The sequence below is a fragment of the Oppia nitens genome, unplaced genomic scaffold, assembly GCF_028296485.1.
Source record: "Oppia nitens isolate AA-2021 unplaced genomic scaffold, nextdenovo-longstitch-racon4-pilon3 scaffold38_pilon_pilon_pilon, whole genome shotgun sequence".
In the NCBI taxonomy this organism is placed as follows: Eukaryota; Metazoa; Arthropoda; class Arachnida; order Sarcoptiformes; family Oppiidae; genus Oppia; species Oppia nitens.
The window spans coordinates 513723-538078 of record NW_026533219.1 but is presented as its reverse complement, the minus strand read 5'-3'; the positions used below and the strand labels follow the sequence as shown (position 1 = coordinate 538078).

Here is a 24356-nt window from a genome sequence, read left to right as displayed (position 1 = left end):
ATAAAATTAAACAAATATTATACTTTAATTCTATTTATTAATTTTTTTGTAATTAACAATATTAAATATTTTTAAAAAATAATTTATTATTGAAAAAATGATAGATATTTTTATTATTTAATAAATACATTGAATAAATTAAATAAATTCAAACAAACTTTAAATTATATATTACACTATTATTTTTTTAAATCACTATAATATATATTTATTTTTAAATAATTTTTTTATCCAACAATAAACACAAAACAAATATTTTTTTTGTATTTAAATCATAAATAATTTAATGAAGATTTAGTGGAATTTTTTCGTTGATGAGCTAATTATTGACAACAAAAATTAAATTAATATTTTTATTAAATCAAATTTTTTAAAAAGTAAACTTGTATATACACACACATACACACACATACACACACATATATACACACATACACACACACACATACACACACATACACACACATACACACACATACACACACACATACACACACACACATACACACACACATACACACACACATACACACACACATACACACACACATACACACACACATACACACACACATACACACACACACACACACACACACACACACACACATACACACACACATACACACACACATACACACACACATACACACACACATACACACACACATACACACACACATACACACACACATACACACACACATACACACACACATACACACACACATACACACACACATACACACACACATACACACACACATACACACACACATACACACACACATACACACACACATACACACACACATACACACACACATACACACACACACATACACACACACATACACACACACATACACACACACATACACACACACATACACACACACATACACACACACATACACACACACATACACACACACATACACACACACATACACACACACATACACACACACATACACACACACATACACACACATACACCCAATACAGTACAATACCTCAATCAATAATTTCCTATACAATTGTCGGGTATTTGCATTATTATTACATCCTTTAGGGGGTAGTCTAATATTTTCCCGTTTGACTACCAGTTCCAGCTGGTCGTTGTCGAAGATGTCCACCGGATCGATACCATTCTTCCAGATCAGATCACCTAAATATTCTTTATAGTGAAGTCTATTAAAAAAAATAAAAAAAATTTGTTTAACACAAAAAAAACAAAGATTAAGAAAAATTAAATTTAAATAATTAACAATTAATTAACAATTTATATATTTGTTTCGAAATATTATATTTATTTTTTTATATTTAAAAAAAACTAAATATTTATTTTATAGATATTATTATAATTATTGTTATTTAGATAACATTTAGTTACTTAAATGATTACTTAATAAATAATAATTATTTTTTTCTAAATAATATAAACTGTAAAATATTAATATAAAAATTTAAAATAGTTAACTATTTATATTAGGAGACACCACTTAATTAATAATAGATTAGTAATATAATACTATGTTTTAATTTATTTTAATATTATTAAACTTATTATAAAATAGTAATAAATAGTAGTCATTAAAATATATAGATATTTTACTAATACTGTAAATAAATGAGCAAGCATAAAATGTAATATACAATACAATATATAAAAAAATACTAATTAAAATTAATTTTTAAAAAAATATTATAATTTATATGTTATAAAAAAATATTAATTTTTTATAATTAATTTTAAAATCATTTTATCAATGAATACCTGCAAAGACCGGCACTTTCGACATAACGATTGCACGGCTCGTCCCGCATACCGGTGTCCGTCTCTTTCTGTTCCATTACTGGACATCGGGTGGCCGTCTTGTTGTGGTCGCCGCCGCTGCCGCCGCCCGACTCGAGGACAGTCAGGTATTTGATTTGGTTTCTCTATAAAAACAACAACAAAAATAATTTGGTTTATAAACCTAATGATCAAACTATCCAAACAAACAATAACACTAACATCCAGTAGTGACTGTAGATCCTGAGTGACGGTATCTCTCAAATAAAACAGACAATTGCGCGGATGGTGGGCGTGAAGGCCTAACTTTTCGCAAAACGGCGATACACCGCACCTCTAGTTAAGTAGGAAATGGGGGCAAACATTAACAATGATATAGAATAGAGGGGACGGGTAGGTTGGGTTAGGTAAGTAGATAGAAGACATGTAGGTGCAAATGGTGGATCAATTACTTTAAAAAAAAACAACATACAGTTCCCATTTTGAACGGCCGCTGACAGCCGCCGCAAAAATCGTATGAACATTGGATGCACCGGAAGTGCATACAACCGCCTTTAGCCAACTGATACCTGAACTTACAGTTTGGACAGTCTATAGGGGAGGTGATGGGGTATGAGATGGGGTAGCATATGAATGGTCAGGTAGTAGTAGTGGTTGGTTAATAAAAAATGTTTTTATTAATAAAGATATTAATTAATTGATATTATTGTTTGTTTTGAATACCGATTCCAAACTCTTTGAGATGTTTGTCCAGTTGTTGTTCAGCGAAAGCCGGATCGTTATCCACTTCCCATTGAGCGAACTGTTCGCATGTTATATTGAAATGTTGTTTCCGCCACTGTTTTCATATGATGGTTGTCACCCAAAAAAAACAATCAGATATTTAGTTAGATTTTTAAAAATAAATAAATAATACAAATAATATATACTTTTTTCTTGCACTGTATACACGAAACAGTTTTACAATCGGGACACATAATGGTCATACCCTGTAGGTTCTGCCCGATAAACCCGGAGCTGCACTGTGTGTGTGTGTGTGTGTGTGTTGTGGGAGGCAGGGGGTAGAGGTATGGGAATAATAATAATATTAATTTTTAATTTAAAAATTACTGTAAATACACAGTATATATATAAATAATATATTGAGAATTTAATGGGGAATTAAGTGGAAATTTAGTGGCAATTTATTGGGAATTTAGTGGCAATTTAGTGGAAAATTTAGTGAAAATTTAGTAGGAATTTAGTGGGAATTTAGTGGCAATTTAGTGGCAATTTAGCGGAAAATTTAGTGGGAATTTACTGATATATATCGTATAATAACTATTTTTTATGGGAGGGGGGGGGTAAGAAAGGGTAGTGGTTTTGGGGTGTGTGGGGGTGGGGGTTAGGCGGGCCTACCTGTGGACACCATTGAAAGCTCGGGTCGCGCATCAGTGCCCGATCGCGACACTTGCGTTGAAACAGTTCGTAGACATCGTCGGCAACCAGATATTTGACCAACAAATCCAAAAGCGCTAAATAGTCGAAAACCCGATCGTCATCGTCGGTATCGATGGCCGGTTCCTCGCAAAACGGACAACTAATTACCAGCCGTTGGCGTTCCCTAATCTGTACCGTATAATACTTGGCCAGACATTGTCGACAAGCTTTATGGGTACAGGATATCAGTGCCACCAGGTCATCAATCGAGTAGACCAGACAACATAGTTCGCACTCGTAGTCGGTTCGGGCCCACCCGAAACTTTCGTCGTACAGGTGCTGCTTGGGCTGACTGGCCATCCCTACTGTTGCTACTACTGGCTGCTGATGGACAACGGTAGCGATGGTCGTCACCGACGTATTGTCGGTACCGCTATTGTCGACTACTACTGCAGTAGGACTACTACTACTGGCACTACCTGTGCTGATCAGCTCCTGATCCATAAGCTCTACTTCATCGAGACTTTGGCGCAAATTTTTGTCGATCTCTTTCATCATATCTTTTCTGTTCTTCTTCTGTTGTCTACCACTAGTAGTCTTCAGATTGTTTTCTTCTACTAATTCTTCTACTTCTTCTTCATTGTCATTGTTTTGACGATTATTATCATTACCGCCGCCACTGCTATCACTGGTGGTCTCAAGACTGTCAGCTATAGGCAGCAAATCATTAGGTATTTCCTCAACAGTTTGCTGTTGATGACTACTGGCACTGGTTTTTCTAGCCTTTCCTTTGGTCGACACTTTACCAATGATTTTGTCGACAATTTTCTGTTCAATTTGTTTATCACTTTCTGATAGTTCAACAGTTTTTGACTTTTCTTTACTAATTGTTTCACTATTTGATCCAATTTTTGATTCAATTTTTGATTCAATTTTCGGTTCAATCTTTGATTCAATTTTCGGTTCAATCTTTGATTCAATTTTCGGTTCAATTTTTGATTCAATTTTTGATTCAATTTTCGGTCCAATTTTTGATTCAATTTTCGGTTCAATCTTTGATTCAATTTTCGGTTCAATCTTTGATTCAATTTTCGGTTCAATTTTTGATTCAATTTTTGATTCAATTTTCGGTTCAATTTTCGGTTCAATTTTCGGTTCAATTTTCGATTCAATTTTTTGTTCAATTTTCGGTTCAATTTTTGATTCAATTTTCGATTCAATTTTTTGTTCAATTTTCGGTTTAATTTTTGATTCAATTTTCGATTCAATTTTTTGTTCAATTTTCGGTTCAATTTTTGATTCAATTTTCGGTTCAATTTTTGATTCAATTTTCGGTTCAATTTTTGATTCAATTTTCGGTTCAATTTTTGATTCAATTTTCGGTTGAATTTTTTGTTCAATTTTCGGTTCAATTTTTGATTCAATTTTCGGTCCAATTTGTTGAACATTTTGTTTAATTAATTTTTTATCATTTAATTTTACATTACTATCATTAGTAGTCTCATTAGTAGTTGAATTTAGTCCCATATTAGTTGATGATGACTGACCACTACTACTACTACTACTACTACTACTACTACTACTACTACTAGCTGATGATGATGATGATGCCGATGCTACTGGTGCTGCAGCTAACTGTCCACCACTTGGTGTTGTTGTTGTTGGTTTAGTCACAGCACCGGTATTTTGATTTAGATTAGTTGTAATAGTTTTGTTGTTAACATCAGTAGTAGTAGTAGTGGTAACTGATTGTTGTTGAAGTAGTACTATATTTTCGACACTAGTTTCAAATGATAACTGATTTTTATCAATAGTTTTATTTTGATTAGCAATTTGTTGGCCACTATTACTACCATTAATACTACTACTACTACTACTATCACCAAAATTATCATCAATTTTTGGCAAAACATTTGTTACTAAAATTTCGTCACCAATTGATTCATCATTAGTTTGAATGACAACAACTTCATTGTCATCAATATATTCTTCTTTTTCTTCTTCATCGTCGTAGTCGTCCTCCTCGTCGTTCACAACAACAATATCATCGGATTTTTTCTTCAGTAAATTTGTCGATAATTTCAAAGATTTATTGCTATTATTATTATTATTGTTTGTAATATTCTTCAGGAAATTTGACTCGAATTTTGCCTGAATTCTGGCATCAATTCTGTCAAACTCGTCGTCATCGATGTCTTCTTCTTCTACTTCTTCTTCTTCCTCCTCATCCAACTCTACTCCTTCTTCTTCTTCTTCTTCAACCTCTTCTTCCTCTTCCTCTAGTTCTTCATCGCTATAATACTCGTTCATTAGGTCTTCATCGGTATTATTGCCAGCATTTGGATGTTCTAGAAGTAACACCAATTCGTCGATAACCATCGATTCGTCGCCATTTTGGTCGCCGCCATCATCTCGACCGACATCAACGGCGGGAACAGTAGACAATTGATGTCCACTATTGATGTGCTTATTATTATTATCATTGTTGCCATCATTGGCGACATCAAACTGACGGTCACCGCCGCCATCGCTGCCGTCTCCCCGACCGCTATCGTCATCCAGCGGTAGATCTTCAACAGCGCCTCCCGTAGTAGTAGTAGTAGTAGTGGTGGTGGCGATCGAGTCGTCTTCATCTACTAGTTCTTGATTACCGACTTTTACTACTTCTTCAACACCATTACCACCGATGTCTTCTTCGTCGTCATTGTCGTTGTCTTCAAACTCTTTGAATCGTTTCTGTAATTCCATAAACTTTCGAAATTTTTCCCTTTCCTTCTCCTGTTGTCTCAACCGATCGGACATTAGTTTTTCGGTTTTCCATTCGTTCAACAGCTGTTCCATAAGTCGTCTTTCGGTGTCATTGACAGTATCATCGCCACCACTGCCACCGTTACCACTGATGTCGGCACCGGTGCCGCCAATTGGCATCACTTGGACTTCGTTATCGTCGGTAATAAAATAATTATATGTCGACGATATGGTTGCTGTCAATAGAAATATATATTTTTTAAATATTTAAAAATAAAATAAATTATCAATAAGTTTACTAAAATATATATATATATATATATATATGACTAGAGTTGCCAAATGATTAATAAATATAATAGAGAATACAATATAATTTATTTTTTTACTTTTATGTATAAATATATTTATTTTATTTTTTTTGAAAATAATTGTTTTCCAAAAATATTTTTGTCTAATATTTTATATTGGTTTAAAATTTACCTAAAATTTACCTAAAATTTAATCTAAAAAGTAAATTGCTATTTTCTTTACTTAAAAATTTTTTATTAAATAATCAAAATAAATATTTATATTACCATAAAATTATTTTTTTAAAAAAAATGATATGAAATATTATTTTTAAAAAAAACAAAAATGTTTTATTGAAACGCTTTTATTATATAATAGTTTTAAAATAACTATAATAATCATATATATATATTAATGTTTTTTTAACATTTTTTTAAAATAAATAATTTTATGTTAATACCTGTATAATTTATTTAGTTTTTTTTGTTGTTGAAAAACAATTTGTCAAACAATATCACAAAAATATATATATAACGTAAAGATATTAATCAAATAACAATTTCAATCACATGTTAGTTATAATTTTAAAAAAATTATTAAAATTTTTAGGTAAAAAAAACTTAAAAACAAAAAAAAAACAAAACTAATAAATAATTCAAACTTCAATATCAATTGAAATCAAGTTTTCCCAACACTACTACTACTAAATACTACTATTAACTACCGTTTAGCGGCAACCCTACTACTACTAGTCCGACATCCCTTTCCAAACAGTGACACCAACTTACTGGTGCTTTCCCTAAACAATTGTTGGCCATTATTATTATTATTCTGGTCATTGTTATCATTGCCCGAACCGAAACCCAATATCTTCATCGATAATGAAGTTTTATGTCCACCACTACCGCCACCACTGCCGCCGCCGCTAACGTCCGTTTCCGTGGGCTTACCGTACGCTGTAGTGGCGGTCATCGACTTTGTGGTCGTCGTTACCGACGGCTGTTGTTGGCCTTTGACTTCGTTTTGTTGATTTACGGTTATTTCCTTTTGTTGGACACACTTTTCAATGGCTAACCATATGTTACCCTTACTATCCCGAAGGGCTTGTTTGGCTTCATGTTCTCTCAGTAGATCCCAATCCCCGTACCGATTGCTACCCGATCGCGATTCACGCATAATCTGATTGTTGGTCAATGTTTGGACAGTTTCGCACATTGTATGCCAGTTTTCGTCCAACCAGTCTATGGGTATATATATATATAACAAAAAAATCATTATATTTTGAGGAATCGGTAGTTTTTGTTTTGTCTAACCTAACGGTTTGTCTGGATTATAATCGATGGCCACTTGGACATCGTCGGCAGTATAGCCGCGTCTATCGGCATCGCGTAACAATTGTATCAATTGTAGGCCCGATTCAAATTGGCTTTTATTATTACCGGTAGTATTATTATTGCCATTATTACTATTATGGGATCGTTCACATTGTTGGCTAACTGTGCTGTTACTGGTGTTGTTGTTACCACCGATGATACTACCGGTGCTATACGACGGCAAGTTTTCGCAACTTGAATACCTGGACGACATTATCGATGCCGTAGCCGACGATGACTGCTGTTGCGGTAATAATAACGGATTATTATTCATATTATTATTCATATATGGATTATCGTTGACCATCGATGACCCGACCATTGGATACATGACACCACCGCCACCGCCGGGAACACCAAACCGATCCAAACTGGTCTGCGATCCATTGATACTGGACTGGTATGAATAGGAGGCCGCCATCGGGTTATTATTATTGCCATACATGGCCGGCAATGGATTCATCAGCGGATTCATCATTAGCTGATGATTTTGGACTAACATTGGATTATTATTATTGTTGGCCGCCATCTGATTGGCCATTAGGTTATTGGCCATCATTTGCATACCATACCCGCCGCCGCCGTTAAAATTAAACGCCGACTGATGATGATATGATGGCGACGGTGGATACGATGGACGCCTATCGTTCACAACAAACTGATTGTTGGCCACCAGCCGTTGGGTACCCAACGCCATCATCTGGTATCGGTTGACCAACTGATTGGCCACATTGTCGTCCCCGGCGACGCCGACGCCGACGCCGCTGCCGATAATGTTCGGATCAATTTGTTGGCCATTGTTGGCTAAGTTAGCGGCGGTGGTTATGATGCCATTTGGTGTCTGATTTTGATTATTATTTGTATTGAAATTATTTTGATTATCATTATTTAAATTATTATTATTATTATTGCTATTAATTAGTGCACTGGTAGTTTTTGGACAGTTGGCATCGGTGGTTGAATTACTAATAAAATTATTATTATTAGTTTCAGTATTATTATTAGTATTACTAATAATATTATCTTGATTAATTTTTTGATCATTATTTTTATTATTATTATCTAATAAATTAGCTTGTTCATTATTTTTAATATTAACTATTGTATTGTTATTTATTGAATTTTCATTTATATTATTATTATTATTATTATTATTATTACTATTAGTGGTATTTTCAATAGGATTTACATTATTATTACTATTAGTAGTAATATTATTATTATTATTATTATTATTATTAGTATATTTAATTAAATTATCAGAATTATTATTATTATTATTAATATTACTATTATTATCGACAAAATTATTTTTATCATTATTATTAAAATTATCATTATTTGATGATTTAATACTATTATTATTATTAGTATTATTATTACTATTAAGAATATTCTCGTCTATTATCGTAGAATTTTTCCGGGAATTATCCGACACTTTATTATCGCCGCCAGAATTTTGACGATTATTATCATTATTAGTATTAGTATTACTATTAGTGACACTACTGTCCCCAACTGCCGGTGCATCTGATTCCCGGTGATTGTCATTATTATTATTATTACTATTATTATTATCGGCTATAATCTGATCCATCAGTTCCTTATCGACGGCCAAACCCTGACTTTTTCGACGATTATATTCTTCACGTCTATCTATTCTAGCATTTTCTTCATCCAATTGTCTTTCAATTTCCAGACGTCGGATCAGCTCTTTTTCAATCTGGTTCTGTTCGGCGATTAGCTGGTCGTCAAAGACAACTAAACTATCGTCTCTGAGATTATTATTAGTATTTGTATTATTAGTAATAATTTTCTTATCGTTTATCATATGTTTGTGATTATTATTATCATTAGTAGTAGTGATGTTGTCATTAAATTTTATATTATTATTAGATTTTTTATTAATAATAATTTTTCGCTGATTTTTGATCTCATTTTTCTTATCAGATGTGATCAGTTGTCTGCTATTGTTTTGTTGTTTTATTTTCAATGATTTTTTTTGTTTCAGTGATTTTTTTGATTGATTTTTGTTGGTTATTATCGATACGGAAGAGTCGGTATGTTTTTTTGTTGAAGGACTGGTATTAGTTTTGCTACAAATATCGCAAATTGTTTTCTGATTGTCATTAATATACGTACAAAATCTGTGTACAAAAATAATTATAAATAATTATTTATTTATTTTTTAATTTGTTATAAAAATTTTGTTGTTGTTAATTATGTTATTATTATTATTTGCGGTTATACTCTAATTAATTACAACAATATGTAGTGCAACACAATAACAACAACAAAAATTTTTTTTTGGCACTACTTTCATAGTTTAACTTTTTTTTTTAATACACTAAGCATTACTAATTTAATAACTATTTATCTTTTCTGACTATTTATTTAGTTATCTATAGGTCTATAGTTTAGATTATTATTTAAACTTATATATATATATATATAGGGGAAATGGTCTCAATAAGGGACGCCAAAAAAAATATAAAAAGTTAAGCAATTGTTAGGATACGAGATCTGACAATAAATAATGTCTACAAAATTAATAAATAAATAAATTATATAATACACACAAAAAATTAAATACAAAAATTATTTTCATTTATTTTTATATTCTATCTACACAGAAATAATAAAATGTTCATTTTAAATTTTTGTAAATATTATAGATATAATACTACCGATTCCCACAATTATAGTTACAAAAATACAGTACAACATATTTATAAGTTTAAAAAATTATAAAAAATTAATTTAAAATATAACATTATTTATAATCATTTAAAATGTTCAAAATCACAAAAACAAGATAATAATAATCAAATAATTAAATACAATGGTTGGTAGAGCTCTTTAAGGATTTTAAAATCACCAACCTATTGGGTTGGTAGAGCTATTTAAGGAATTTAAAATCACTAACCTATTGGGTTGGTAGAGCTATTTAAGGAATTTAAAATCACTAACCTATTGGGTTGGTAGAGCTATTTTCGACTATTCGAATATCTCGAATTGAGGAAGTCGTACAGCTATGTGGGTGGTATGAAGAAATTGGATGCTATTAGATCTACCATCACTATTCATGATTTTAAATTCCTTAAATAGCTCTACCAACCCAATAGGTTGATGATTTTTACTCCTTAAATAGCTCCACCAACCCAATAGGTTGATGATTTTTACTCCTTAAATAGCTCTACCAACCCAATAGGTTGAAGATTTTTACTCCTTAAATAGCTCTACCAACCCAATAGGTTGATGATTTTTACTCCTTAAATAGCTCCACCAACCCAATAGGTTGATGATTTTTACTCCTTAAATAGCTCTACCAACCCAATAGGCTAATCTTAAATATATAATGTCATATTTATACGTATTTATTATTTTTACGGATTATTTTACATTAAATATAATTTATAAAAAATTATTTTATTTTTTTAGTGTAACTTGATACACTGAAACTTGATAATTTGTATTTTAAATTTTTTTTATTTTCATTATACTGTACAATCAAAATTTACTATTATTTTTTTGTGTGTAAAAATTATATTTATAAATAAAACTAATTTGATGACGTTATTGACATTCATTTGTTGATAAAAATTATTTTGAATTACATGTCCCTAATTGAGATTTTCGGCTAATTATTGATTTATAATTAAATAATTAATACATAGATTAATAAAAGTGATTATTTTTGTTATTAATATTTTTACTAATATATTATTTATGTATAAAAAATAATAGTTATAATTTAATTATACTAAATATTGTTTAATTTAATTTCAAACTTAATGTTAAATAAGGGATGAAATGGTGATATTTTGTGTTATCTTTGTTGTCAATTAATTGTTGATTTTGTGATAAAATTATAACAATTTTGATTCACTTGTCTTATAAAGTATATCCTTAGGTTTGTAATGACATATAAATATCAACAATTGTTTAATTATTTTGTGATTAAAATTAATTTAAAGTATGCCGTCCCTTATTAAGGCTATCCCCAATTAGGATTATTTACACTATATATATATCTTACACATACATATATATACACACACATACATATATACATACACATACATACACACACATACATACATACATACACACAATTACACACACTTACGCACACTTACACACACTTACTCACACTTACACATACACACACATACACACACACACACACACATACACACACATACACACACATACACACACATACACACACATACACACACATACACACACATACACACACATACACACACATACACACACATACACACACATACACACACATACACACACATACACACACATACATACATATACATACATACACACAATAAAATAGGAAATTTTTAGTCTAAATTTTACAAATTGAACTATTTATTCATTGAATTTGTAATATATATATTTTGGTAATTTACTCTGAGTAAAATAATTAAATAAATTTATAATAATGATAACAACAACAAAAATTACTAATGTTTATGAAAATAATTTATAAAAAAAACTGTAATACATTAATAAAGGGCTATTTATATAACTATTTAATACTATTTTATTATAATATTTTCATAGTTAATATTCACAACCCTATATTATACAACTAAAATCTTATAAATAGATTTAAAAAATTTTATTATTTTAAATTAAATTATATATTTAATTACTATAAACATTATTTATTTATCTATTAAATTAGTATCTATATATAATATTGAAATTTTTTTAAAATAATTAATTAAAAAAAATTATAAAAAATTAATTTACTAAAAATGTTAATTACTAATTGATAGTATAAACTAATTGATTCAAAACAATTAAATCATTGAAAAAAAGTATAGCATATATACTGTATATATATATAAGCTATTGGTGTATATACTATATATATATATATTTACTGACCTACACGACCAATTGCCTGCCGGTGCTGGCGGCAAGTCATCAATAGCACCGCTATTAGTATTATCGCCATCACTGTCCTCCACGTCCTCCTCCTCCTCCTCATCACTGGTTTGTTTGTCATCATCGCTGGCGGAGAAAAAATCTTCTTCCACTTCATCGACATTGTCGTCGTCGACATCATCATCAAAGTCGCTGTGATGTCTGCCCGATGTCGACGATGTAGTAGTAGTAGTAGTAGTAGTAGCCGATCGGCCGCCCGAATCGGACAACTGTCCGCTACCGCTACCACCAGTGCTCGCCGCGCGGGTCTTAATCTTAATCTTTCGCGACGACGACGACGACGACTTGTTTGCCGACGGTTTGTTGTTGGACTCAGTCATCATCAGTATATTGTCGACACTTGACGGACGACCGGCGGCGGCGGCGGCGGCCAAACTGTATGACTGTGACTGATGATGACCAGTAGCACCACCACTACTGGCCTGAAATGGCGATAACAATGGCGGTGGCACTGGACTCGGGTACGAATGGCCGCCGCAACAATGATTTTGATAGCAATAGGGCGGCTGAACCGGTAGACACTGGCCACCACCACCGATGCCGACGTCAAAAGGCGACGGCGGGGGGTTATGCATCTGAAAGGCCGACTGACAGCGTTTCATACTTGAGCTCCTGTTTCGATGATCATTGATAGCCTGCTGGTGCTGATGGTGTTGGTGATGGTGGTGGCGATGCCTACCGGAGCCGCTTCTATCCGAATCGTAGTCGCAATCGTTGGCCAGATGGTGAAGACCACCTTCGAGTGAATTGTTCAGCGAACCGGTACCCCACGGGTAGCCTAAATAATGCGGTCCTATCGGTATCATTGACGGCTGCGGCGGCTGCGGTGGATAATAGTAATGATACGGACAGGTATTGTTGCTGAACAGTTGCTGTTGGGATGGATAGGCCGACGACGACGACACCGGGAAACGTGAGATGTCGTCAAACGATCGGTTGATGTCATTGAATGAAAAGTTTCGTCGCTCTAATGTATTGCTGGCGCCGCCGCCGCCGGCTATGGTTGGTCTCTGATTGTGGTCGGCGGCGGTGTGTTGTTGTTGTCCGCGTCGGTTGTCGTCTAGTCGGGGATCCGGTGTCAGCGATGCCGACGATTGACACGATATGTCGCCTATACTGGTGGACACCCTATTCAATGAGGAACTCCGTCCCAGCAGTCGATGGTCGACGACAGGCAGTGAGCCCTTCCGATAGTTTTCATACATCTATTTTCATATACATAGAGAGAGAGAGAGAGAGAGAGAGAGAGAGAGAGAGAGAGAGAGAGAAAGAGAAAGAGAGAGAGAGAGAGAGAGAATAAATTGAAATTATTTAAAAATATAGATATAATAAAAATAATAATTTTTATATTCAAAACTATATTTAATAATATATAATAAAATTAAATTTCTTATCTTTAAATATATATATATATATTTTTTATAGATATATAACTTTAATGTTTTATTATAATTATTAATTAATTAATATATAGATAATTAATTTTATTTAGTATACTATTATATTTAGTATAATATATAAAAAAATTATAATTTAATTAATTCAATAAAAAAAATTTTATAGTTAATTACCGGTTGTCGTGGCGTTTGCGGTGGTGTTGGTGTTAACCGTGGAGGCAGTAGTGGTGGCGGTAGTTGTCGTTGTGACTGTTGATGTGATATCGGTTTAAATGCTGACTGTCCTCCTGTAGATACTGGCGGCGGAGGTGTGGCCGGCAATGGATCCGATTGTTTTCGCTGTTGATTTGCTTGTGAATTATATTGCATTGAATTGAATCGTTGATTCACTGATGTTGTTGTTGTTGGTGACGGTGGTGGGGGTGTAGGTGTAGCCAACTGTTTGACACTAGTTTTATGTATATCTCTATTATTATTAGTATTGTTGTAATTATTGCTAGCATTTGATAATATAACACGTGTTTGTTGTTGTTGAGGGTATGGTTGAGATTGTTGTTGGTGTTGGGGTTGTTGGGGTTGGGGTTGTATATACCGGCCATCAGTACGTATGGTTTGCATCATCGGCCTATCAATTAGGGGTACCTCTTGTCGATTATTGTGAATGCTATCTAAACCATAACTATTTGAATTATTATTATTATTATTATGATTACTACTCTGGGAAGGTATCGATATTTTTTCATTGCTCAGATACCGGCGCAACATATGCCCAGTGCTTGTAAATGTTTCCTATAATTTAAAAATTTTAGATTAAATATATGATTATTTAAATAAAAAACTATACAAACCTTAATACTAGACAATAGTAGTCCTTTACGTTTTCGTCTGGGAGGCGGAACCGGCATTTTTGATGGATGTCCACCCATACGACTACTGTCCCCGTTATTAGGTTTGCCAATAATGTTGTCTAACATTTCCTATATAATAGTAGTAACAAAATAAATAATAATAAAAAATATATATTTATATATTGGTGTCAAATGTTTGAATTATTATTACTATTAATAAATACAGAATATTCTTATATATTATTATTATTAATATATTAATAATTATTAAGAAAAAAAACTGCTAATTAAGCAAATTTTCTATATATGTTATATAGTATTTAAAAAAATTTAATTATCTTATTATATATATATTTAAAAAAAAGTGCTGAATATAAACTATATATATATATAAATATATATTTTTTAAAAATACAGTTATTTTTCTTATAAAATAGTTTTCATTACAACCGGGAATTTAAAGTTTTCATTATATATATATAAATACTTTTTATAAAAATAATTTATATTTAGTGTTACTATAAATATAAATATTCAAAATAATTTTGACGACACACACACACACACAAAATATAATAATTAAAAATAATATATTTTTAAAATGTCAACTTAGTATTACATTATTATTATAATGTAATTTATATACTTAAAAAAATTAAAAATTATTTTTTTTGATATATTAGAGTCAAATAAATGACAGTAAATTATAATTAAAAGTAATTTATTAGTTTGACATAAATTATAATTGATTTTTTTACTGTAATTGACAATAATTAACAACTATTTTAACCAATATTTTACTATACAATAAATGTACGTTTTTTTTAATTTTTTATATATTTTAAAAATTTAATGTAATATTTTGTAAATTTGGTTATTTTTCTACAGCAAAAATTTAATAATGATTAAAATAAATATTTAATTTTAGTTATTATATATATTACTGTATCATCAATTAATAAGCTAATTAAATATAATATAATAAAACACTATATATATATAGTAGATTATAGTAAATTTAAAGTTAACTAGATGATTTTATTATTAAATTTCATTTAATAATATATTATGATATAAATTATAATATAATTTATATTAAAAAAAACAAAACAAAAATGTAGTCAAACTGTTTAGTATTATTAGTATTAAGCTATTAATTAATTAATTATTATTATTAAGCTATTAATTAATTAATTATTATTATTAAGCTATTAATTAATTAATTATTATTATTAAGCTATTAATTAATTAATTATTATTATTAAGCTATTAATTAATTAATTAATTATTATTAAGCTATTAATTAATTAATTATTATTATTAAGCTATTAATTAATTAATTATTATTATTAAGCTATTAATTAATTAATTATTATTATTAAGCTATTAATTAATTAATTATTATTATTAAGCTATTAATTAATTAATTATTATTATTAAGCTATTAATTAATTAATTATTTTTTTATAGTTAATAAAATGTCATTATTATTATTTTAAAATTGTAATTATATATGTTTTTTTAAATACCGTATTATCAATGGCAACGGCTTTTCTCAGATGATACCGGCGCTTAGGGTGCCTGTGATACATGTCGTCACACGATATACAGAAAGCCATTGATTGGCATTTGTCGCACCTGACCGATGCACCGTTACTTCCGCACAAATTGCAACCGATTTTGCCATTAGTAGTAAAATCTATAAATAATTATAAATAATTACAACAAACAAAATCACAAATTAATAAAACAATATAAATATATTATTAAAATTAATTTAATTATTAAATTAAATGTATCATTTATAAATGTGTAGATTTTCTAGAAATTTATTTAATAATAATAATAATAAATGTTATTATTTTTTTCACTCAATGTTATAATAAATTTTGTAAACGTTTGATAAATATATAATTTTTAACGTAAGGTTTAGAAATTTTTTAAGTTTTAGACTATTAATTAAAAAAAAATTTAATATATAAATATTATAGACTAGTAATAAATTAACTAATTTCTTATAATATTGTTATAATTAATTAATATGTTAAAGATATAATAAAGTATTATTTTATTAAAAATAAATAATATTTTTTAAAAAATAATATATCTTTATATTTGTATTTAATAGTCATTAAACAGTAAAATTTTTATAAAATTATAAAATATAATATATTTATATAATGATTACCTCTATAATTGTTGTTAATGGAAATCATTGATAAAAATTATTACTTAATAAGTAATATAAACAATATTAAAACAAAATTAACTTTTTTTTATTCAAAAAAAATAATCTATAATACAAACAAATTAATTGACATTATGTAACAATATTTTTATTTAAAAAAAATATTGTTTTAAACTTATTAAAAGTTTTATTTTTGATGGAAAAACAATTTTTTTTAAAACATAGTAAATAATAATTAAAAATTTTTGTTTCACTATTTGGAAAAATTTATTGATGTATTGTATCGATAAATAATTTATTATTATTATTATTATTATTATTATTATGAATATACAGTACAAACAACTTTAATAGACAGCAATCACTTTGAAATCACTATATGTTTCACAAAGTATATGACTGTATAGTAACTGATAGTAAAAAGATTTTTTTAGTTATTATTATTTTTTCGGTAATAAAAAAACTATTTTTAAAACAATTTTTTTGGCACTCAATCGGCGCTTAATTTAGCGCTCAGTTATGTTTATATGGATGTGTGTGTGTGTGTGTGTGTGTGTGTGTGTGTGTGTGTGTGTGTGTGTGTGTTGTCTGCTATTTATTATTTATATTTTTGGTTACCGTTTCCCTGTTGTCATCATCATCTGGTATGGTGTCTATCATTTCTTATTTGTATAAATGGTTTGTACTGTATCTCTAACTAGGAAATGAAACTGTGGGTGTATGTGTATGTATGTATGTGTGTGTGTGTGTGTGTGTGTGTGTGTGTGTATGTGTGTGTATGTATATGTGTGTATATATATGTGAGTGTATATGTGTGTATGTTTGAGTGTATGTGTGTGTGTATGTATGTATGTATGTATGGGTGTGTTTATGTGTGTGTGTGTGTATGTATGTATGTTTGTGTATGTATGTATGTGTGTGTATATATATGTATGTATGTGTGTGTGTATGTGTGTGTGTATGTGTGTGTGTGTGTGAGTATATATATATATGTTTTATAAATAAATTTTACTGTATTTATATACTTTAGATTATATATAGTATAGTGTATATACAGTAAAAATATTTTCAATTATTTAATATATATATATATTATATAATACTATAGTAAAGTATTTTTATTTTATTAAATTTAATTTATTATATTATTTAATAAAAATTTTAATTAATAGTAAATAATATACATGTACTTTATATATAGTATATATATAAATATATGGATATTGAAAACTAAAAATAGACTGCATTTAATAATTTTTATTAAACAAATTAATTTATAATTAATTAAATTTCAATGAATTCTCAACTATTAATATTGATTTTTTTAAAAAATAAAATTAAAACAACATTTATTTTTCTAATATTAATAGGCTATATATATAAATAAAAACAATAAATTTATATATAATACATATATATATATATACAATATATATATTATACATTATATTGTATTAAATATATATAATATGATAATATAGTCTAATTATAGTATCTATGTTAGTATTATTTGCCAAATTTTTTTAAAAATAAAATTTTAATTTTTAATTTAGCATAACATATAAACTTATTTGTTTAAAAAATTTAATGAACTACATATATAATAAATTATTAAATAAAATAAATAAATGTCTAGATATTATGTATTTTAAAATATTTATTAAATATTAAAAAAAAAACAATAAAATTTAAGTATTTAAATAAACAAAACAAAAAATATATTTTATATATTTAAAAAAAAAAATCATTAATGGCGCTTTTTATTTAACATTTAAAAAACATATAATTTAATTTCACTTAACTCTAAATAAAATTGTAAAAAACTATATATAGAAAAAAAATTAATAAAAATTATATATAAATACTTAATTAAATTATTTAAAAAAAACATATTTATCTTTAAAATTATTTCAATAAATTTTATAATAATAACTGTATTTAAAAAAAATAATAGTTTATTATATATAAATATAGATAAAAATTAGTTTTAAAAAAATTATAAATAATATTCAATTAATTTTCAACAACAACAATGTTTGCCCGTTTATTAATAACAATTGTACTGGCTAATTATGCAACTATAATAATGGTCGATGGCTATTTTAATTATATGCGAAACCTATACCACCGACACAGATACAGACAGTCATACGGTTATCAATACCGACAGCAATTAGACCATGAGTTAGACAATGAGTTAGACCAACAAACAGAGGAACAGTTAGACCAACAAACTGAACAACAATCAGATGAACAAACCGAACAACAATCAGATGAACAAACAGATCCAGAGTCCAGTACTACTGGGCCGACAACAAAACTGGACCCACAGTCCAGTACTACTGGGCCGACAACAAAACTGGACCCACAGTCCAGTACTACTGGGCCGACAACAAAACTGGACCCACAGTCCAGTACTACTGGGCCGACAACAAAACTGGACCCACAGTCCAGTACTACTGGGCCGACAACAAAACTGGACCCACAGTCCAGTACTACTGGGCCGACAACAAAACGGGTCCCGCAGTCCAGTACTACAGCACCGACAACACAACAACAACAACAACCGGATCCACAGTCAAGTACTACTGTACCGACAACACAACAACAACGGGACCCGCAGTCCAGTACTACTACTACCGCAACACCCGTGAAAACAAAGTGTTCACCCGATAGGGTTAATACGGATTTAGTTATTAAATATATTAATTGCAAACAACAGTTGGTTAACAAATTGCAATCGACTGATAATTATGATCAGTGGAAAACAAAAGTAATATATATATATATAAAGCTATATATATATATATATATATATATACTGTATATATATATAGACTATATATTATTTATTAATATATATAAACTATATATTATTATTTATATTTATATATATATATAAACTATATATTATTATTTAAATATATATATATATATAAACTATATATTATTATTTATATTTATATATATATATAAACTATATATTATTATTTAAATATATATATATATATAAACTATATATTATTATTTATATTTATATATACATATATACATGTTATTACTATAAAATATGTTTTGTAAATTTATTTTTACCACCTCCTCCTCCTCCTCCCCCCCCATCACTCCACTCCCTACCCCCCCCCCAAAAAAAATATAGATGTCACAATTTGAAGATGAATGTACTACTACTAATGGCCTGGATCAAACATTTAGCAGCAGCACCTATACCCAAGTTGATCTAACCATCAAAAATATGCAAACAAATTTATTAGATCTATGTTCCGAATCGTTTATCAATTGTTTTAATAAGAAAAAAGATGATTATCTAAAAACAACAAAACATTTACTAATTGAATTGGAAATTGAAAATGGTAGGACCAGGTTTACACAGTCAATGACCGGTGTTATTGTAAGTATAGTATATGGTTTTTTTAAAAAAAAAATAAAATAAATAATTTATATTATAGATTTTTAGATTATTTTTTAAATTTTAGTAGTAGTAGTAGTAGTAATAGGAATATTATTATTATTAATAATAATATATTAATTTATTAAAATTAATTAATCAATTAATTATAAAAATATATTATTACTAATGTTTGTTTTATATATATACTGTATATATATTGTATATATTATATATATTAGATAGATATGTAGATATATTTATAATTATTATTGTTTAAAAAAATATTAAATTGTTTATTTGTTTTTTATTTATTTTTTTTTTAAAAATAAATATAAAAACTATTATTGATTTAGGATTGCCGTAAAAGATTTGGTGGTATACAGTGATTGTGTTATATATATAATATATATATATATATAATTTATATACATATACTTATTTATATTACATAACATATAAACTTATTTGTTAAAAATTTAATGAACTACATATGATATATAATAAATTATTATAAGTATTAAAAAAATAAATGTCTAGATATTATGTATTTAAATATCATTATTAAATAGTAAAAAAATAAATAAAATTTAAGTATTTAAGTAAACAAACAGAAAATATATTTTAAATATTTAAAAAAAAATCAAATTAATGGCGTTTTTATTTAACATAAAAAAATACATATAATTTAATTTCATTTTTATAATTGTAAAACTATTTATAGAAAAAAATAAATTAATAAAAATTATAAAAATACTTAATTAATTAAATTATTTATAAAAAATAAACATATTTTTTCAAAAAAAAAAAATATTTCAATAAATTTTTGATAATAACTGTATTTAAAAAAATAGTTTATTATATATATATATAGAAAAAAAATTAAAAATAATTTTAAAATTTTAAAAACTAATAAAATAATTAATTTTCAACAACAACAATGTTAGCCCATTTATTAATAACTATTGTGCTGGCTAATTATGCAACTAATATAATAATGGTACATGGTTATTTTAATTTTATGCCAAATCTATACCAACAGCCATATCAACAGCCATACGAACAGTCATACGGACAGCCATACCAACAGCCATACCAACAGCCATATCAACAGCCATACGGATATCAATACCAACAACCAGACCAACAATCATATCAACAATCAGGCCAACAGTCAGACCAACAGTCAGACCAACAAACAGACCAACAAACAGACCAACAATCAAATCAACAGTCAGACCAACAAACAGACCAACAATCAGACCAACAAACAGACCAACAATCAAATCAACAGTCAGACCAACAAACAGACCAACAATCAGACCAACAAACAGACCAACAATCAAATCAACAGTCAGACCAACAAACAGACCAACAAACAGATCAACAGTCAGACCAACAGTCAGACCAACAGACAGACCAACAAACAGAGCAACAATCAGATCAGCAAACAGATCCAGAGTCCAGTACTACTGCGCCGACAACACCTCCACAACAGGACCTACAGTCCAGTAGTACTGCGCCGACAACACAACTACAACGGGATCCGCAGTCCAGTAGTACTGCGCAAACAACACAACAATCACAACGGGACCCGCAGTCCAGTACTACTGCATCGACAACACAACAACGGGACCCGCAGTCCAGTACTACTGCATCGACAACACAACAACGGGACCCGCAGTCCAGTACTACTGCATCGACAACACAACAACGGGATCCGCAGTCCAGTACTACTGCATCGACAACACAACAACGGGACCCGCAGTCCAGTACTACTGCATCGACAACACAACAATTACAACGGGACCCGCAGTCCAGTACTACTGCATCGACAACACAACAACGGGACCCGCAGTCCAGTACTACTGCACAAACAACACAACAATTACAACGGGACCCGCAGTCCAGTACTACTGCATCGACAACACAACAACGGGACCCGCAGTCCAGTACTACTGCATCGACAACACAACAATTACAACGGGACCCGCAGTCCAGTACTACTGCATCGACAACACAACAACGGGACCCGCAGTCCAGTACTACTGCACAAACAACACAACAATTACAACGGGACCCGCAGTCCAGTACTACTGCATCGACAACACAACAACGGGACCCGCAGTCCAGTACTACTGCACAAACAACACAACAATCACAACGGGACCCGCAGTCCAGTACTACTACGTCGACAGCACAACAACAACGGGACCCGCAGTCGAGTACTACTGCGCCGACAACACAACAACGGGACCCGCAGTCCAGTACTACTGCGCCGACAACACAACAACGGGACCCGCAGTCCAGCACTACTGCGCAAACAACACAACAATCACAACGGGACCCGCAGTCCAGTACTATTGCATCGACAACACAACAACGGGACCCGCAGTCCAGTAATACTGGGCCGACAACACAACGGGTCCCGCAGTCCAGTACTACTACTACCACAACACCCGTGAAAACAAAGTGTTCACCCGATAGGGTTAATACAGATTTAGTTATTAAATATATTAATTGCAAACAACAGTTGGTTAACAAATTGCAATCGACTGACTATTATGAACAATGGAAAACAAAAGTATTATATTATTATTTATATTTATATAGAAACTATATATATATATATATATATATATTGTATAACTATAAATATATATTATTATTTATATACTGTATATATATATATATATAAAAACTATATATTATTTTTATATACTTGTATATATATATATAGAAAGTATATATTATTTATTTATATTATATATATATATATATATACAGTATATGTTAGATGTTAGTATACTAATATATGTTTTGTAAATTTATTTTTACCCCCCCCCCCCCCGATCCTTCCATCCCCACCACACACCCCCCATTCCTCCACCCCCCCCCCCCCCCCCAAAAAATATAGATGTCCCAATTTGAAGATGAATGTACTACTACTAGTGGCCTGGGTCAAACAGTCAGCACCTATACCCAAGTTGATCTAACCATCAAAAATATGAAATCAAATCTATTAGATCTATGTTCCGAATCGTTTATCAATTGTTTTAATCGGAAAAAAGATGATTATCTAAAAACAAGCAAACATTTGCAAATTGAATTGGAAATTGAAAATGGTAGGACCAGGTTTACCCAGTCGATGACCGGTGTTATTGTAAGTATATGTTTTAATTTTAAGGGATGATTTTTTTTTAAAAAAAATATTAAAAAATTATAGATTTTTAGATTGATTTTTTTGGTTGTTTTTTTAATTTTTCTATAATAGTAATAGTAATAGTAATAATAATAATAATAATAATAATAATAATAATAATAATAATAATAGAAGTAGTAGTAGTAGTAGTAGTAGTAGTAGTAGTAGTAGTAGTAGTATTATTATTATTACCTAATATATAGTAATAGTAATAATATATTAATTTATTAAAATTAATTAATCAATTAATTATAAAAAATATCATATTATTATTACTAATGTTTGTGTTATATTAATATATATACAATATATAGAAAATACAATAGAAATATATAATACATATATTTATAATTATTATTGCTATAAAAAATTGTTTGATTGTTTGTTTGCTTTTTAATTATTTATTTTAAATAAATATATAAAAACTATTATTATTTAGGATTGCCGTAAAAGATTTGGTGGCATACAGTGATTGTGTTGTATATATATTTATACAGTTTTTTTTATAAAAAAAACAAAATTATAAATTAATTTATTAAAAAATATTTAATAACATTATTGATAAATTATTATTATTAATTAACAAAATTTAAAAAATTTATAATATGTAAATAATTATTATATTTACTGTTACTAATTTTTTTTAAAAAATTTGTAATTAATTTCAAATTAATAAATAATTAGTAACAACATTGAAATATTTATTTAT

At 29.1% G+C, this 24356-nt stretch overlaps 2 protein-coding genes across 2 annotated transcripts; one reads left to right on the top strand and one right to left on the bottom strand.

The window, feature by feature from the left end:
* Positions 1 to 283: 283 nt before the first annotated feature.
* LOC128957187 (uncharacterized) lies at positions 284 to 17097 on the bottom strand. Its single transcript, XM_054302909.1, has 18 exons — positions 17040 to 17097; positions 16381 to 16550; positions 14852 to 14980; positions 14178 to 14792; positions 12547 to 13811; positions 9503 to 9776; positions 9013 to 9430; positions 7570 to 8484; positions 7045 to 7497; positions 4854 to 6201; positions 3197 to 4703; positions 2728 to 2820; positions 2522 to 2636; positions 2271 to 2389; positions 2021 to 2134; positions 1781 to 1944; positions 1017 to 1194; positions 284 to 319 (listed from the first exon to the last, which is right to left on the bottom strand). The coding sequence occupies exons 1-18, from the start codon at positions 17065 to 17067 to the stop codon at positions 284 to 286; spliced, it is 7941 nt and encodes a 2646-aa protein (XP_054158884.1). The 5' UTR covers positions 17068 to 17097.
* A 2028-nt stretch (positions 17098 to 19125) lies between these two features.
* On the top strand, positions 19126 to 23528 carry LOC128957186 (mucin-2-like). The gene is made up of 3 exons (XM_054302908.1): positions 19126 to 19812; positions 21488 to 23029; positions 23472 to 23528. Exons 1-3 carry the CDS (start codon positions 19126 to 19128, stop codon positions 23526 to 23528), a joined length of 2286 nt encoding a protein of 761 aa, XP_054158883.1.
* Positions 23529 to 24356: the final 828 nt, after the last annotated feature.